This window comes from Eptatretus burgeri, chromosome 3 (genome assembly GCF_056783735.1).
Source record: "Eptatretus burgeri isolate ZD-2024b chromosome 3, Ebu_testis_v1, whole genome shotgun sequence".
NCBI classification, from domain to species: Eukaryota; Metazoa; Chordata; class Myxini; order Myxiniformes; family Myxinidae; genus Eptatretus; species Eptatretus burgeri.
The window spans coordinates 102,269,634-102,288,070 of NC_140963.1; the positions used below are offsets into that span (position 1 = coordinate 102,269,634).

Consider the following 18,437-nt stretch of genomic DNA (forward strand, 5'->3'; position numbering starts at 1 on the left):
CGGATTCAGACTTGGTCACTCCACCTTCGACATTCTGCTTCTACTCACCCAACAATGGACGGAAGCCTTCAATGTTAGATATGAGATCAGGGCCGTTTCTCTTGACATATCTCGTCCATCTCTCTGGACATATCTCATGCTTTTGATACAGTCTGGCATTCCGCCTCACCCTCCGAACTATCTGCCTATGGCATCCAAGGCCAACTCCACACATGGCTCACTGACTTCCTCTACTCTCGTAGCCAATGTGTGGCACTCAATGGAATCCTTTCATCTATTCTCCCTATCAAGGCTGGAGTGCCTCAAGGAAGCGTTCTGGGCCCAGTCCGATTCCTGATCTTCATCAATGATCTCTTACTCTCTGGAAAAAATCCCTTTTTGCTGATGGCTCTACCCTCTGCTGTGACATCCCTCATCCTTCATACAGGAAGGCTGTAGACTCTTCCCTCTCTTCAGACATTGAAAAAAAAATCACAAGATGGTCAAACACTTGGAATATGTCTTTCAATCCTGACAAATCTCACACTCTCACTCTGCCCCTCTCTCTCTCTCTCCAAAAGGACCGTCTGGCAAACCCTCCTCTCGACTTTCTTAACAAACCTCTTGAGGAAGTTCGGTCTCTCAAACTCCTGGGTTACACAATCAGCCATATGGTCTTTCTTGGGCAAACCACATTTAAAAGTTGGCCTCCAAAGCCAGCTGCCAACTTGGCATCGTCCATCATACAAAGTCCGTCCTTGGCACACCTGAACTCCTATCCAACTACAAGGCCTTCAATGTCAGCGTGATGGAATACTGTTCTCCCCTGCTTCACATCTTGCTCAGCTTGACACCATGGAAATAAAGGCATTCAAGATTATTAGAATCTCCCATGATGAAGCTGAATTTATGGGCCTATCACTTCACAGTCACAGACAGGTCTGTCCGTCTTCTACCGCCTCATTTGTGGTCTTGCACCCTCTGCTCTTTCCATGCTTTGTCTCCCTTGCCCCAGGTTTCTGCAGGACACAGATGGTCTGCCATCAACCCCCTTCTGGTGAAAATACCTAAATCCAGCATCACTTCACCTCCACTCATTTGTTCCTCTTTTTTTCCCTTCTCTGGAACCAACTTCTACATCCTCTTCAATCTCATCCTTCCCTCTAAGTCTTCAAGAAAGCTATTCACCACAATCTCAGAATGTCTGCAATCCACAACGATGATCTTTACTACCCTCGTTAACCCACAACCCACCCCAATCCCTCTTCCATCCAAATTTGCAGTTTTCCCTTCTTGGAGTTTCCTTATATATCCATATATCTTGTCCACCCCAGGCATCATCTTGTCCACCCCATGCATCCTCTCCTGCCCCCAATTCCTCCACACACCCTTTATTTGTCCAAGTCTCCCTCTATCTTGGCTTTCTACTCTGTTGTTGGTGTTTCCCTCCTCCCTCAACTGTTCCTTTTGCGTCCTGTTATGGCCTGATCCGTTCAGTCTACTAACTCTTCCACGAGCCTCGACTGTTTATACAAAATAAAAAGATGTAAAAGAGATGGTGCTTTGACTTGTGGGGGTGGGTGAGGGACTGCGACCTAATGAGTGTCCATTACAAGTGCGGAAGTGTTCCCAATCCTATATATACTTCTTTAATGGCTTAAATTATTCTTCCATTGTTGTGGGGTCGATGGAGGAAGGTTGTCATTTCACAAGCAGGCTGGACAGGCATGACGTTAGACTGAAGGTGGTTGGGCAGGAAGAATAACTTACAAAATCTTTACGAAAGCCACCGTGGGATCTTTCCTATACACCAACTAATGCTAGCAGACAGGATACATGGCTCAACATCCGTCCACAAGCTTGTGATGCAATTCCGTGCCTATACAGAGGACGGTTTATAGTCAGACCAGGAATCAAACCCAGACTGTACAGTAGAGTTTCAAGGTAAGCATGCTACCTCTGCATCATCCTGCCAGACTACGATCATCCTGCCAGTTCCCCAACACGAAATGATAATATAGTTAGTACAGGTTACACCAGTCATATTTCAGACTGTTGAGTTGCTTTCACAAAATTTGAACAAATAATGGATGGAATCAACAGTACGATGATCGAAGTATGCGAGCCACTGTGAGAAGCAAGAAGCTGATGGTTTCGGGTGTTCACCCTTCGAGAAAAAAGCACAACGGAAGGTTAACGCCGGCAGCTCAGTGGTCTCTGTGTTCTCTTAATCCTTGGACCCTCCCCAGCAACTCCAGAAAGTACCTTGGTCTTCCAGTAATCCCTCCTGGTTAAACCTCCAAAAACCAGGCTGACTGCAAACTGCATCCGTTTTATTCCTCGATTTTCCCAGCTATTATATGGAACTTACTCCAGAAGCTGTTCTTACTCACTCTTGCCTCCAGGGCTTCAAGCAGGCAGTGCATCATCATCATCTCATGTCATCCCCCATCCTGACACATGATCTTTATTGTCCCCATTAACCTTTCATAACCCAGCCATCTTGCCGATTTCAGTGTTTCTTTCCCTTCTCCCTCTTTTCTTTTCCTGTAGATTATCCCTTTGCTAGTTGTGGCAAATTATTGCCCGACTACACAAGTCAATCAATCATTGTTCTTCCATGAGCCTCGCAACCCCAGAACATCAGCTTCTTGCTTCCCATACCTCGAGGCTCAATCAATATCCTGTTTATAAAATGCAAGTTGTTATACTCATATGTCCACATCGGTTGACATGACAGCCTTCATGAGCAAGACCAGTTCTTGGAATAAAACAACTGATAATTTCTCTTATTGCATCAAAAACTTCACAACTGTAACTTGATTGAAAAATAACTCTCTCAACACCAAGGTTTTAATCTCCATTCCTGAAAAATCTCCAGATTTCAAGCTATTTTCCCATTAACTCCATTTCTTTCAACAGCGAAGCAATTTGCTGTTACTTTCCAAGATACGATCTCAGGTATTTGTAGTTCACTTTCAAAACATGCTCTTAGTTCTCCCTGTACCACTCGCCTCTTCACTCAATGCTTCTTTCTGTTTGGCTAACTTTGGATCACATGCTAGTTTAGATGCAGCCCAATCAATTATTGGTAGTTAGCAAATACAAATTGCTTCACTGACGGTAATATTATGGGGGGGGGGGGCAGAAAGAGTGAGGAGAGGGAGAGAGAGAAGGGAGGGGGATAGAGGACAGAGAGAGGAGGATGGGGGAGGGGAAGGGGGTGTTCCGGACATGCATTTGATAGGGGGATGTGAAGGAAAGCCAGGAGGAATAAGTAAAACTGCTAAAAAAAACAAAAAGAAGCTTTCATTTGTCCAATTCACACATTCTTTGACACCCCTTCCTCTTCTCAACTCAAACTGCGGATAGTTGCACGGTGGAGGAGGGGGTTTGGGAGGAGGATAGCGTGAGGGGAAGGAAGGGAAGGCAACGCAAGGGGAGGGGAAGGGAAGGCAGCGTGAAGGGAGGGCAAAGTAAGGCAGTGTGAGGGGAGGGTCCGCCCGGAGATAACTACAGTCCGAACATAACCACCAGCCAAACATGTATGGAAATGACCACCGTCCGGACAACAAGTATACTAAAAGGGAGAGAAAAAGGTGGGGGGGGAAGAGAGGGGTGGAGGAGCGAGGAGGGAGGAAGACCGAAAGGGGTGGGGAAGCGAGGAAGCAGGAGGGAGCGAAGTGGGGTGGGGGAATGAGGAAGCAGGGAGGCGAGGAAGGGTGGCGGAGCAAGGAGGGGCAAAAAAGCAGTAATCAATGTGTAAATAAAACATGTTACAAATGAAAACATTGAAATTAATTACTTTGTAATAAGTGTCATCATGATTGGGGTTGGATACAGTAAATATTGCTTGTGGCAGGCTTACTCAGGTGTGGCAGGCTGCCCAGTTGAGGTTAAAGGCTCAGAAGATGAAATGGATGCTGACTCACTTGGGATTTTTTTTTTTTTGAAGAACTTCATGAAGGAGACTTGAGTGGCTGCCTTCATGTTCTGTTCATAGACCTCCTTGTAACATTTCAGGATATTCTCAATCTCCCTCCACACCTTGGAACTTCTCACGCAGTCGGGATCGTGCTCAGAATGATGGAGCAAGGCAAAAGCATCCCCAACGAATGAACGATTTGCTCAGAATGATGTAGCGCTGTTCTTCTTCTTGTTGTTTGTTGTACTAAATATGCACTGCAGCGAAAACACATTCTCAGAACACACTGTACCTTGCAGCAACTGCCTGCTGTACATCCCGATCAGGACACAAACTGTACCGCCGTTGATTGTATGGCACTCGGAAAGCAAATTAAACACTCAATCAAGCACTCAAATTAAATGGTTGATGAGGATGGCTGGCTTGGCAAGCGATAGTGACGTCCGAATTTCGAAACTATGTCTGCATTAGATAAATGAACACTTTTTATAGGAGTCGGAACTGCTGCTTAGTTCAATCCTGGAGTTTAAATTTTGTAATTTGGCTTGATTCAAGAGATTCTTGACGTTATCGCATGTGCGAGAATGAAATAAAGCCATGAACGCTGGCGTCTCCGGACATTTATAAGCATTGCAATGTACCCAACGATTCGGAGCTTTGATGAACAGGCATTTGATGACACAAGTGAGGAAAGTGAAAGAAAAAAAAAACTATCGTTAAGAAATCGTTGCGGTTTGTTCCATGTCAAGGTAAAGTTGAGAAGGCCAAAAAAAAATGGTGGCTTCAGACCCCGGCGAGGTAACCCAGGATATGCCTTAAGAACCCAGAGAGCGAGGTGGCCGAAGAGCACCTGATAAAGGATATAATTAAATAAGGCCGTTATTCATCTTCAAAAGGGGTGTTTTAATTAAATCAAACACCCAAGTTTCACTTTTGCACTTCCTTGGAGTTTTCTTAGTATGTACTGTATGTAAAGTTTCAGGCTCTTGGGTTTTATAGTTTTGGAGTTATGGAGGACACACACACACACACACACACACACACACACACACACACACACACACACACACACACACACACACACACACACACACGTGTTGACAAAAGAAAACAACTTCTTTATTGGTTCTTACTCCATCATCTTTGGTTGTCTCTCCACATCCAATTCTCCATCCACTTGTTAAATATAGTAGACTAGGCGTAAGTCGTCACCATCGGGACCGAGAAAAAAGTGACGACTTAGACATGTGACGACTTACGCGTATGCGAACATTCATGATGACTGTGGGGTGAAGGATGAACGTCGCGCGTGGCCTGGACACGTACGTGTGAGAGGGCGCAACAATCTCTAAGCCGGCTATTGTACCAAAAGGGAAACACAATCCTCGGAGCATAGGTGGGGGTTCATTGGTTAGTTGGAAAGTGATGGAATTAGAAAAAAAGATGCAAAGATGGAATTCATTAATCACTTTATCAAAAGCAAAGATAATGAACAACTGTAAGACAACTCATATACCATCGGTGATGGTATATGACCATCGACAAATGTGGAATGAATGGCTGTTAGAATTCATTCATTGGAATGAATGTAGAATGAGTTTTCATATGGAATGAAAACTCATATACCATCGACAAATTACATGACACACAGTCATCATTATGACGACCACTCAATACCTATGTGTAAGTGAGTGTGGTGATGTACAAAACAAGCCAATATAAAACCATGATCGGACTTAATCACGAAGCTCGATCGATCCTTTACTCCTTCGCCAGAGACTGCATTGCGCAGCCTGTCTACCTCTTCAGATGCATGTGGGACGGCACGCTGACTCAGCTGAACACAGCGCAGTTATAAATAGCCTGCGCATCACGATTCCATGAAATCGGGCTTCTCACGAGGTGGAAGTTCCGTGTGACGAGTTAGGCATGGTAATTTACTTGAGTTTGCATTACGCGGAAACGGACAACATCTGACGACTTAGACGAAGTGACGACTTAGAGATGACAACTTACAGACTTTATTCAAAGTCTGTAAGTCGATTTAACATTAGATAAATTCGGGACTTTTTGACGCTGCCGACTTAGGCGAAGTGACGAGTTACACGCTGCCGACTTACGCCTAGTCTACTGTATATAATAAATTGCTCCATTAGATCTTCCAACAGTTGCATCCTTTTTTAAACAAGCCATAACAATCCCTATGTTAAAGTAACCTTATTTGGATCCAACATGACGGTCATTCTGTGCACATGGTTGAGCTCCACAAGGTGTCCATCATTCCGACAGATGCATTCCCAGGATGCGTTGGGTTAATATATATGCTCTCGGCTCATGGAAGAGCTATGACAGAACAAAATCAGAACACAACACAACACAACACAACAAAGCAATAAAGTGAACAGCAGGAGAAAGGGGAAAACACCAACAGCAGGGTGGATGGAGTGGTTGGGGGGGGGGGGAGGGGAGTTTGTCTAACATTTTGTGGGTTGTCAGCAGTTTTCTTCTTTTGGTATTCAGCTTGCTGGTTGTCTGATGTACAACACTTTATAAAAGCGCAACTCTATTTGGAACACTTAGGCTAACAGGATAGCTGTGGAGTGCAGGTGCATTGGCTTTTGAGCTGTCTCATCCTGGTTCGAATCTCTACCTGGCTATAAACTGCTACCCTGGTGTTTCGCATGTAGGGTGAGGAATCAGTGTGTACGCCATCCATCGGAAGGATGTTAAGGCAGAGGACCCGTCTGCCACACTGGTTTTTGGTGGACGTTAAATACCCCCACACTTACCCCCACTTCAGATTCAGATTTCGCTAAATTGTTGGTACCCAGATAGCAGACAATCGCATCGTAAAGGGAATCAACTGGATAGCATCGCAAATAACTGGACAGCTTATGAGTTGAGAAGACGAGCTGTCAAAATGGTACAGCGGTACTCTGTATGTCCGAGTCTCCTTGGGCGAGCAGATATACTACCTTTTATTTCAGCTTCAATAACTCTACAGAGGCAGCACCATAAATGGATATTTCACCATATATTGTGAGGACAGCATCATCTTCTCTGTGGACCACTCCTTCCTGACCACCAGCAGTGTTAAAAAGTGCAGTTTGTACCCTGGACATTTACAGCAGAGGGACAGCAATCCATTTTTACCAAACAATGAAATATTAATATTTATTGCCACCTTACAGCAATGGCTAAGTTTCCACAACCACAGAAACAACAAAGATTCAGAAAAACAAACAAACACCTCAGGTGCGAGACTTAAAACTCCTCAATAGTCAAACATTCAATGTTTATATCCAATAAAATTGGGGAATGAGGGAGAACTCTCAAACACTAAGCAAACTTTCAAAAAGTATCTGTGGACTTACCAAAGCAGAGTACAGCAAAGAATTGTGGGCTAACATTTAAAACACCAACATAGAAATGCAACTGGGAAGAAAGGAAGGCAGCTTGTGGTTTCAGTTTGTTTGTTTGGAAAACAATTCTTTAAACAGTGGCTCATTTATTAGGCCTTGCTGGTCAAAACCAAATTAAAGTAACTTCAACAACCTGATTAGCATATTAACGTCTGAACAGTTTGATGGACTGATGGGAAAAGACAAAAAAAACAACAAAAAGCACCAGGCAAATCACCGACAGCACCGTTTTACCCAAATACAAATTATTTTGGGGGGAAATAACAGGGCAAGAGCCCCAGAACTTCCAAAGGCACTAAAGAGGTGGTAAGGCAAAGAGCTGCCAAATTTGAGAGTGCAGGGAGCTTTGAGGAAATCCTGCTTCGCTAGTATAACAAAGTGGTTATGGTTCTGCCAAGCAGGAGAGGAAAAAAAAAATTCAGGTCAAGGAAGTGCAAAGCCATCTTACCAAGAGCAGACCATGCAAATCCACAGAGGATAGGTGGCTTACTCTTGCCACAACCGACAGCAGGAAGTAGACCAGCTTAGCACAAACTTTGCCAGGAAGACAGGGCAAGAGATGTTATTGGAAGTACAAGAGAGAAGGTGGGCGTAACACCGTTTCCTCATGAAAGTCATGCCTGGAGTACATGCTGGTGAGAGTCTGTCAGGGCTACGTCTTTGTCCCAAAACAAAACTTCACCGCATTTCTATCACGGCTACAACGGCCTACTTGTTATGAACACTTCCGCAGAACATCCGCTAATGGTTGCATAAGAGTGATATGTAATTCCCTTCTCCCCTACAGTGAAAAACAATGTAACGGAAAAATAAACTTGAATGTGTGCGTCTATACCGGACTAATATCTATTCTTGTCCAGGCATGATTTAGAAGTGACAAACATAGCATTTGATCGGGTTCCATGGCGGTGTAGAGGGAAACAAACAAAATGGTTATAAAACATGACAATTGCTTATGCAAGAAGAACAGTACCATCTGCATCACAGTGGGAAGGTGGAAGAGACAATGGGAACAACGACCCCAAAAAGAAGTATTAACAAACCATTTGTAAGCAGGTAAAAGGATCTCCAATAAAGTCCGGCTTTGTGGAGAGGGGCGGCGATGATGGTCTTGTAGAAACAGTACGCAGCAATGGGAGTTGGGGTGCAGTGAGGAGACATCAAACGGGTGGTAGTCGTGCTGTGAGTGGCACCATCGAGCCACAATCGTAATCGACATCCGTGGAGATGGGGTTAGGCTGTGTGTTTAGGCTGCTGAGAGATGCTGCATGTTGCTGGTCCCGCAGGATCTGGATGTAGCTCTAAGGGGTTCAAAGCAACAGTTGGGATTAAAACAACACGTGCTCTGGGACCTTCAACTGATGTTGAGCACATCAGAGAAAGATCCCCATTAGCTGAGGTGGATTAAAGCACAAATGTCCAATCCAAATTCTCATATAAAACAGCACGGTTTGAGACCTAAAGCACAATAGCATTGGTGATAACTGGTAACAGCTAAACAAATGTGATAACCGTTGTGAATTCCAAAAATAAAAACTGATCAATGTCTGGTGCGATTGCATATCATTGGTGTAGGAATTGATGATAAATTATGTCACAGTCCTAAGGAAGGATTCAGGAGAAATGAAAAGATGGCAGAGAAGCTTTCTATTTTGCCAAAAAATATATTAAAAAAAATTATGCTGTTTAATTGAAAGAATTTTTTTTTAAACTTTCCAATTGATTGACCAAATATTGTTGCGAATCTGGAAGCTATGATCACTCAACATTCAGGCCCTTTAGCTCAGTTATCTCGGTAAGTATGCGTTTTATAGATAGCTCCCCTTCCCTTGTTTAATGGGTAAATCAAATGTAAATGCGCTGCGATTTATTTTAATAGTTAGGAGTTTTATCGAGATTCTGCGAAGAAGAAGAACCACCCTCCTCTGCAAAGAAGAACAACGACCCTCCCGCCCCAAGATTCTGAGACGTAAACAAGGGTGACGGTTGATCAACTACCGCCCTGGGACTTTCCCCGCGCACCGGGAAGGGGGAGGGGGAGTGCGTCGGAGCGCATAAAAAGGAGTGAGTGAATCGGAGAGGAGCGAGCGAGCCAGCCAGCGAGCGCTCCTGTCGTCGTCATCGTGGCCTAGGAGGTCGAGAAGCGCTTCCTGTTGTCGTGGAAGGAGAAGTCCCTGTCACCGTCGACGTCTGAGAGGTCTGGGCTGGTCGTGGCAGTCTCGAACGTCTTCTTCCTCCTCCTCCTCCTCCTCCTCCTCCTCCGGAGGGTCGAACTTGAGAGGGACCATCCGCCGAACGGAGTCGAGGTTTTGGTGGCCGGGACGGGCGCCGACTGAATCAGCCGTAAGACCGCACGAGGCAGAAAGGTCCAATATAGACCCTTACCTCCAGCTCACCTTCCCTCTGAGCTGGGGGTATTAATAAAGGCATAAGCCACCACTTCTTTTGGGTGTGTGTGTGTGTGTGTGTCTGTGTGTGTGTGTGTGTGTGTGTGTGTGTGTGTGTGTGTGTGTGTGTGTGTGTGTGTGTGTGTGTCCATGGGCCCGTCTTATAAGTAATAAACTGTTAAGTGCCTTTGTTGTATATACTTGCATTTCTTATATTCGGTATAGCTCTGCCTTATGTGCTCCCCTCATTCCCCCATTGCATGATAAATAAACCCCGATTGTTAAATGTTTCAGTTCGTTCACGTCCCTTCTTTCATTGACTGAGCGTGTCGTGTGCTGGGGAAAATTAGCAAGGCCATTGTGCCGCCATAAGGGGACATCTGGACCGACGGTTCTCGGCGATTAAACCGCTCGGAATCGCACACGGAACGAGCGCGCTAAGCGGCTCGTTTCCGTACGAGTTCCGTCGAGGGTGTGAAGACTCGGTAGATCGCCACGTGGTCTCTACGTATTTTGAGATTTGGCGAATAACCCTGTACCACGTGGTGGAAATATTGACGCTTCACGGTCCAAAGCAAAGGACCCGTCGACTCCGGACTCATCCGGAGCGACGATCTGAATTCTGGGCAATCGGTCGAGCCGACTCTACTGCTCCATCTAGTGGTCGTGCTCGCGGCTGACGTCCCGGCTCCACCACAATATAACTTGGATAACACGATAAATTGAGAAGTGTTCGTTTGTCTATTTTTACCCAGGGCACACGAAGCAGAAAGTGGGGTTAAGCAATTGGTTCATGTCTGTCCATCTCGCCATCCGTCTGTCCACAAACGTCAGTTTATGATTGAGGAACAACTCGTTAAAATTGAATGTTATATCTTGAACACAAATCGGAAAACAAACCTGCCGTTTACAGTACAGTGCTTCGTCTCTGAATTTGTCCCGAGAGTACATGCGCAGAGAGGAGTGACATAATAGTTTTTAGTCTGTCTGCCTGTCTGGCAGTCAAACAAAATTAAAAATCATTCCAAACAGGAAACTTACTGTTGTTAAGGACATTATGATGGACACAAACAACAGGCACAAATAACTAATGCAACGTGTTAAATAAGGTGGTGTAAAAAGACACTGCAACAACGGCAGTCATCTTCTAGAATTTTTTTTTTTATATGGCCTTTGCAATCATTTTTTTCTTTATTAATTTAATTGTATACTTGAATACTGTACAACATAAATCACTTTGTCACTTCCAAGAACCTCCATTTTTGCAGTACTGGAAATGGACATGTTAAATAAGGAACAAGACTGCTTTGATAGCACTAAACTTCTGAATCTTTTTTTTTAAACAAAACTTTGAAATCATTATTTTATTTCAATTGAAGTCTTGCATCATACTACAACACTGCATGGGGTAACGGGTTCTATGAACTCTCCAGTTTTGCTCGTTTGTGTCTTTCTTTCCTCTTTTTTAAATTCTATTTTTTTATTTTTTAACGGTGTCTAAGGCTCGTCGTGGAGCTGCTGCACACACATCTCATACACATGGACGTATGGACAAATACACGAGACGCAACTCAGGACTGTTAGATGAGACAAACAATCACTGAGCTTGGGGGGAAGTGCCGTCACTTCCCCGGGGAACTCTGGGTACCAGAGACGTTACAACAATGGCGCCCCGTTTCTCACCACACTCAACGGGGCATTTCTTAAGGAATTTTCCCCTCCCCATAGTCGACTTGTATGAACTCCTGAACTGCTGGACAAAATGAGTTTAAAACTGGTGGTTGTACTCAGGGTGCGGGAGGGGGATGCATTGTAATGCTTTTGCAAAAACAAACAAAAAAAAAAAAAAACTTTGGAGTCCCAGCCAGGGCCGGTCCGAGATCAAATGATGCCCCAGACAAGTGAAGTCTTTGGTGCCTCTCCATTTGTTGAGGTTCCAAATACCTTATGAGTGGGGTTGTGGGGACAGTAAGGGGTGAGGGTGTAGCAAAGGAGCAGCAATGGAGACAGATAGGAACGAGGCCAGATAAATTTTTATGGGTGACGAAACTATTAAATATGTCGATTCCTCATTCTGGAGGAAGGATTGTAGATCTAATTTTGTGAAGTTTTGAAGGAGCAGAAGTAGGGACAACGAAGAGAGGTTAAATGACATCGTATCGGGTCACGGCAGGAAGACGTTGGTTGTGGTACACCTCGGAGCAAATGATGTCGGGAAAGTTTCCTCAAAGGATTTGAAAGTTTACTCGAAGGTGCAGGATATTGGGGAATTGACTGAAAGCAAAGAGTTGCATGGAAATGTTTTCTGTAGTACTTTCAGCACAGCAAACCAATTGTTCGACTTTTCATAAAAGCACCAAAATTGGTACATATGTTGACTAATGTATTCTGAACAATTCTGGATATGGAGCCACTCGAGATTTTGCCTTGGTCAGGTTTGACCAGCTGACCTTGCAGAAGATGACTCGCCTCCCGAGGACTTCGAAGACTGGTACCATGAGAAAGAGAACAGCTCTCCCCAGTTTTTGTACTGGGTAACAGTCCTGGATCTGGAGCTCTCCATCCTAATCCACGTGGGATCTCTGAGAGAGGGAGATTTCATCATGTACCTGGATGCTCTCACTGAGATAGTCCCATGGTTCTTTGCGCTGGACCATATAAACTATGCCCGGTGGATACCAGTCCATCTGCGTGGCATGGCAGAACTTCCACAACAGCACCCAGAGATCTACAATGAGTTCAAGGCAGGCCACTTCACAGTGCAAAAGACCAAGAGGGCATTCTCAGCAATTCCTCTTGACCAAGCGCATGAACAAAACAATGCCCGTGTCAAGGGTGACGAAGGTGCTGATGGCCTGATGGACAATCTCAGTGCTCTGAGGCACTGGATGGTCACCGGACTCGAGGTGGCCAGAGTGATCATGGAGTTTGAGGCGGCGAACATGCATCCAAATGCCAATGAGGAGACGCGTCACCATGAAGAAAATACTGGCTCATAATATTTGAATACGCCTTTTCATGGTCAATTTACTGAATTTTACACTTTCCTTATATCTACCACCAATACAATAAGAAAATAAGAGCATATAGCCAATTTCGCTAAAGTAGAATGGTGGCCATTTTGGAAAATGGTCGCTGAAGCTAACCAAGGCACAATCTCGGGTGGCTCCATATCTAGAAAAAATTAAAAAAAAATGACCGTTTTTACAGCCATTTTTCCCTGCTGTGCAGGGGTTTGGCTTTTTCTTGAGGCAATGTTTTATGGCTGGATGCCCTTCCTGACGCCAACCCTGGTCGCCTCTTCCGACACACAGGGATATGGTACACCTATTCTAACCGGGGCATACACCGGGACCAGTACACTGGCACTCATTTCGCCGACCTCGGAAGGATGACAGGCTGAGTCAACCCCCTGGTGTTAATTCATCAGCCAACGGTGCTTGAACTCAGGACCCTGGGATCCCAAGCCGCCACCCTAACCACTAAGCCAACACCAGGCTAGGCTCCATATCTAGAATTGTTCGGAATACATTATTCTACATATGTACCAATTTTGGTGCTTTTATGCAAATTTGAACAATTGTTCTGAAATATCAGACTACGCTGCAGGACTACTGGTATTCTCCCAATATTACAAAATGGAATACAATTCATGAGCAGATCGATACATGTCAACCTATGGCTGGAAGAATGGTGAAGGGAGGAAAGTTTTGCATTTAGGAAGCAGTGGGAATCATTTCAGGGGCAAATGGATCGGTGCTTCCAGGCTGAAAGAGACAGGACTTTATACATTAGAAAGGAGACAATTTGATAGAGATGTTTAAGATAATGAATGGTATAGACAAGATAGGTGCAGGAGAGTTCTTCAGCAGTGAGAGGCACTCAGGGAACCATGAGCCATAACCCGAAAGTAAAGAAGAGGAGAGTGTAGATGGTAGTAAGGTAAGGATCTTTTATTAAGAGAGTAGTTAATGCATGGAATGGTGTACCGAGAAAGGTCGTGGCATGAGAAACAGAAGTTCGGTTTAAATTGGAATTGGGTAGTTACCCAGAAGCATTGAAGATAGAGGTGTACAGTGATATTGGCAGGACATACAGTCTTGAGTATGGATGGGTGATTGTGTGCATCTGTGCTGATTGTGATGTATGTGAGAGGATCTCCTCAAGGGAGAATGAGTGGTCAGTGTTGTACCTTCTTCACCTTATAACCACTTTAGCCCATCCCCTCCCCTACCAACCATGAAGTTAATTATATTTTTAATACTCTGGTGATATCCCTGAACTTGCCACACCTTTCTTATCCCCACTACACCCCCATCCCCCCCAAATGAAATTTTGTCATAAGCTTGACAGATTAATTTAGTCTGGTGCAGATGAAGCACAGGCTTGATGGGCCTGCACTACATCTGCACAAGGAAATTTGATGCAGGCCAACTCCTGCATTAAATTTCCTTGTCATATCTTCGTGCCAGGTGTACCCCAAGCACGGCAGCAGACGCACCCCCCCCCTCCCCGCTGAACAGTTTACGTTTTGTATCCAACTTAGAGGCCATATCTGCATCCAGACATTAACCAAAATCTAATCGGCTTGCTCTTGTCACCCATCCAAGTCATCCACCAAGTTTTGTCATAACCCATCGACAACTTTTTGAGATATCATGCCATGTATAATATTGGCCCTATCTCTTAATGGTGAAGAATCACTTTAAAAAATTACACTATCCGAATCCAAATTTGGATCTTCACCAAATAATAATAATAATTTTGTCCTCATACATCCAACCTGTCCACAAAGTTTCGTCCAAATCAGTCCATAACTTTTTGAGACATCTTGCTCATAAACAGACAGACAGACAGACAGACAGACAGGGATGAAAACAACCTCCGTCCACCTTCTGGAGAATTATCCCATCCGTAAGGATGGGTTCTTCACTAGTGATGAGAATTTGATGAATCAATAAATCGAAGCTTTTTTGGAATCGCACACGTTTGCATTTATTAGGAGGAATTGGGGGAAGAGGGAAGTGGTTCTGGGAGGGATTTGGTCAAGATGAGTAGAATGAAGGTTCCTCTGCCCCCCCCCATCATCAATAACAATAATAATAATAATAATAATAATAATAATAATAATAATAATAATAATAATAACGAGTTTCATGGCATGGTTCGTTGATTTTGCTTTGTTACAATTTAATTGCTGTTGCTTCTTGGCCCAAATCATTTGTAAAGGTTGTTGATTACGACGACACTAGTGCGATCTGTAATCCCTTTTCCTTACTTGATACCAAGGCGCAAAACAGTTATGCGAGCATTACTGTGGAGTGAACAATATGAACTACTGTACTGTACTTGCAGATGAGATGGTAAAACCCATTACATTCTTCATCGAATATTCACTTCACCGTAACTTTTCTCTTAGTTTTGCATCACAAACAGCAGTAAGCAAAGGTACATCAACTCAAATAATGAATCTTGGAGATAGATTCGCAGATGGGCAGCCCAAAGCAAGCTGCAGTACAAGCAGGCCTACCTTACTCCGGTGCAAAACAGAAATCATCTTAACTTCAGCAAGCAATTTGGAAGCAAAATTCTCATCAAATTCCACCAGGTCATACATCACACAAAAAAGACTTTAAACTTACATTCTTAACTGACTAACTCTTGATATTGCACCAGACAAAAAAATCCCTCACATTGGATCTGCACTTTAAACGACTGTATCAGTGCAATTGAATTGATATAGAAACCCGAGCTAACGGTGCCGAGGAGGACTTCTCCAACTTTTATAAAATTTCACCCTGACTGATCCAGTATTCAAAATACACCGAACATTGTGGTGCAAGACATCTGGAAATTTGTGGAACAACAGCTCAGAGACCCGTCTGACTGTATTGGTTTGTCAACGATTTTTTCCCTTGAACTTGCAGGTCGGTAATTACTTGGACTTTTAAAGTGGTAAGCATGTTTTAAAAGTGTATTGAATGTTATTTTTGTCGTATTTTTATGATTTTGCTTGTTCCTCACGGTTAAAGTTAGCACGAAAAGTTGAAGCATCATTGTCCCAAGCAGGAGGATTAAAGACTTGGACTATTTTATGACTGAATGAATGAATGAATGGCATTGCTATTATATTGGTCTCACACAGTCTCCAATTTATCTCGTGCAAATCATGAAATTTAAGCTCCACTTTTGGATGAGATTGGTTCTGACAGAAATAAAAAATTGAAAACCAAGAGAATCATGGGTAGGTCGGTCAGGTACGTCAATGACATTTTTCTTTTGAAAGGGTTTCAAGGTTAACTGAAAAAGAATTTATTGGATGTTACGCTCCGGATGGCATCTCACATTCAGAAGATCAATCTGATTGGTTTTACAGATCTCAAGCTGTTATTGGAATGAGAGCAAATGTCACAATACAAGTTCAGGCTCTGTCACCAAAAAAAAAAACTTCTTTCTGAGCCATTACATGGTGAGAAAACACGTGGGCATCGCCCCAGATAACCGAGCAGTGTACTGTATGTATATAATCTACCTATAGAGAAAACAGTGTGCATTTGTCTGTCCCCTTTCATCATGATGATTTGAGTAGGGTTATAAAGGCCAATCTTTTAACATGACTGTTGAATTAGCAGGATATATCACTGTGTGTTTGCCACTATTTATTTTTTGAGGATAAAAAAACCTCAAAAAACATTATCCATAAAAGAGAAATAAAATCTCTTCTCTTGTAATTGTAGACGGTGACTTGAAAACCAAGCCTCAAGGGCAGTGTCCAGAAAAGGTTTTTTTAATAACAACAAATACAAGGTGCAGGGAGATGAAATTTGCTGCACATGATGTGCAGCATGCGCAGAGTAAAACGAGTGTTTGTTTACAGCCGTAGCATGTCAAATAAATAAAGATAGAAGCACACACGATGCTAGGCCAAGGCTTCAGACTTTGGCATGCTCATGAGGCTGTACCATCCAAACGAAAAGTCCCAGAAGATTTAAAAACAGGGTTCATGCACTTACATTAAAAGAAAATTCCAGGAGTTTTCCAGGACAATAAATTCAATTTTCCAGGAGTTTTTGGCACAATTTTTAATAAAGTCAAAGTCATATTTTGATCAGTGTCAAAGATTCAGTAATTTTCATCATGAAACAGTTCATCCTGACAGTCAACCTATACATCAAGAAATTTTTCATCCAAACATTAACATCAATAAATTGTTCATCCATTTGTTTATTCTTCGTATTTTGATGAAGACTTTCGTCGAAGAGAAGAACATAACCATCTTAATCAGAATTTTTTTTCGTTAGTTGATGCTTAAAGTATGGTGCAATACCGTAATTGCACATGTATGCAAATTTTCGCTCACCACAGGAGAAATGTTTCGCAATTTCTGAATCTGGAAACATCTGCGCGAACAAGGACGAGACATCTGTACATGAATTAAAAGAGTAGTGGGAGTTCACCACTTTAAGAGTCCACAATACTTCCGATGTAAGGCAATCGTTACGGCTGACAAATGAGGTTAGTGGCGCAGTTGAGGGCTTTGGTTGCGTTGGAGTTGGAGCAGCTGTGCTCCCCTGCCCTTCATTTGCCTTCGATGATCTAGAGAAGAAATCTCGAATGGTGCATCCACCAGCTGCCTTCTTTTGCTCCAGTAACTGCTTGTGTTTCGATCCTTTTCCGTGGCTCCGAATGGCAGGCTCGCCCATGTTCGAAATGTCGAAAATCTTCAGGCAGATATTACACTTTGCACTGTATTTATCTGTGCCGCACTCCAACCAAGATACGTATTCCGAATGTTTGAGCCAGCGCTCGTTGAATATGCACTTCCCGGGGGGCATAGTTCACGATCGCTGAAGTGTGTAAACAATCCAATTCACGAAACAGAAAGAAAGTGCGGGATAACTCGCACATGCGATCGTAAAGGACCACTTTTTGGCGTTTATAAGATACAACATTAATGTTATAAATTAATATTATTTACGACAATCTACAATGTTTAGAAAGTAGTCTCCCTTGGCACATTTGTGCAAATTTGAACGACAAAGTAGTCTCCCTTGGAATATTTACGAGACGTTGACAAGGTGATCGTCGGAAATCCAAAATATAATTTTTTAAGGAGTTTTCAGGAGTTCAATTTGATTTTTAAGCATATTCCACAACATTCCAGGATAGGAATTGAATTCCAGGAGTTTTAAAGACTTTCCAGGAGGCGTGCGAACCCTGTAAAAATAAATAATTATAAAAAAATTGGGCCACATTTGTAACACGTCGTGTTTTAAAATAACGCTTTTACTTCCAACAAAATATATCTTCCAGTCTCCTTGAATAGCTTATTTCAAATAAAATAACTCCAACGCATAATTTTGACAGGCTTTTATACGAGTGCAATCATAAAAATGAGGGGAAAAGATGGATTAACAGACGATTACAGGACAAGTTGCAGCTCAAGTTAATTGGCAGATGGCATATGGCGACAAAATCCCGCCACGTGAGGTAGATCAGATAGCACGGAGGATTCATAATTGCGATTTCCATTAAACTTGTAAACACCAGACGGGAGTGAGGGCACTCTTTTTCTTGCATGTAGCACGAGATATATATGTATGTATGTATATATATATATATATATATATATATATATATATATATATGTATGTATGTATATATATATATATATATATATATATATATATATATATATATTGTAACGAATTTAGGCCCGCCCAG

At 43.1% G+C, this 18,437-nt stretch overlaps 1 protein-coding gene across 11 annotated transcripts in view; it reads right to left on the bottom strand.

Moving 5' to 3' along the window:
* Positions 1-7,064: 7,064 nt before the first annotated feature.
* Positions 7,065-18,437, bottom strand: part of LOC147030554 (transmembrane protein 198-like) — a 137,432-nt gene continuing 126,059 nt past the window's right edge. For all 11 annotated transcript variants that reach the window (XM_085874722.1, XM_085874721.1, XM_085874720.1 and 8 more), the window contains one exon: positions 7,065-8,627. In XM_085874722.1, the coding sequence (XP_085730848.1) occupies positions 8,487-8,627 (141 nt within the window). In that variant the 3' untranslated portion in view covers positions 7,065-8,486. The remainder of the gene's footprint in view (positions 8,628-18,437) is intronic.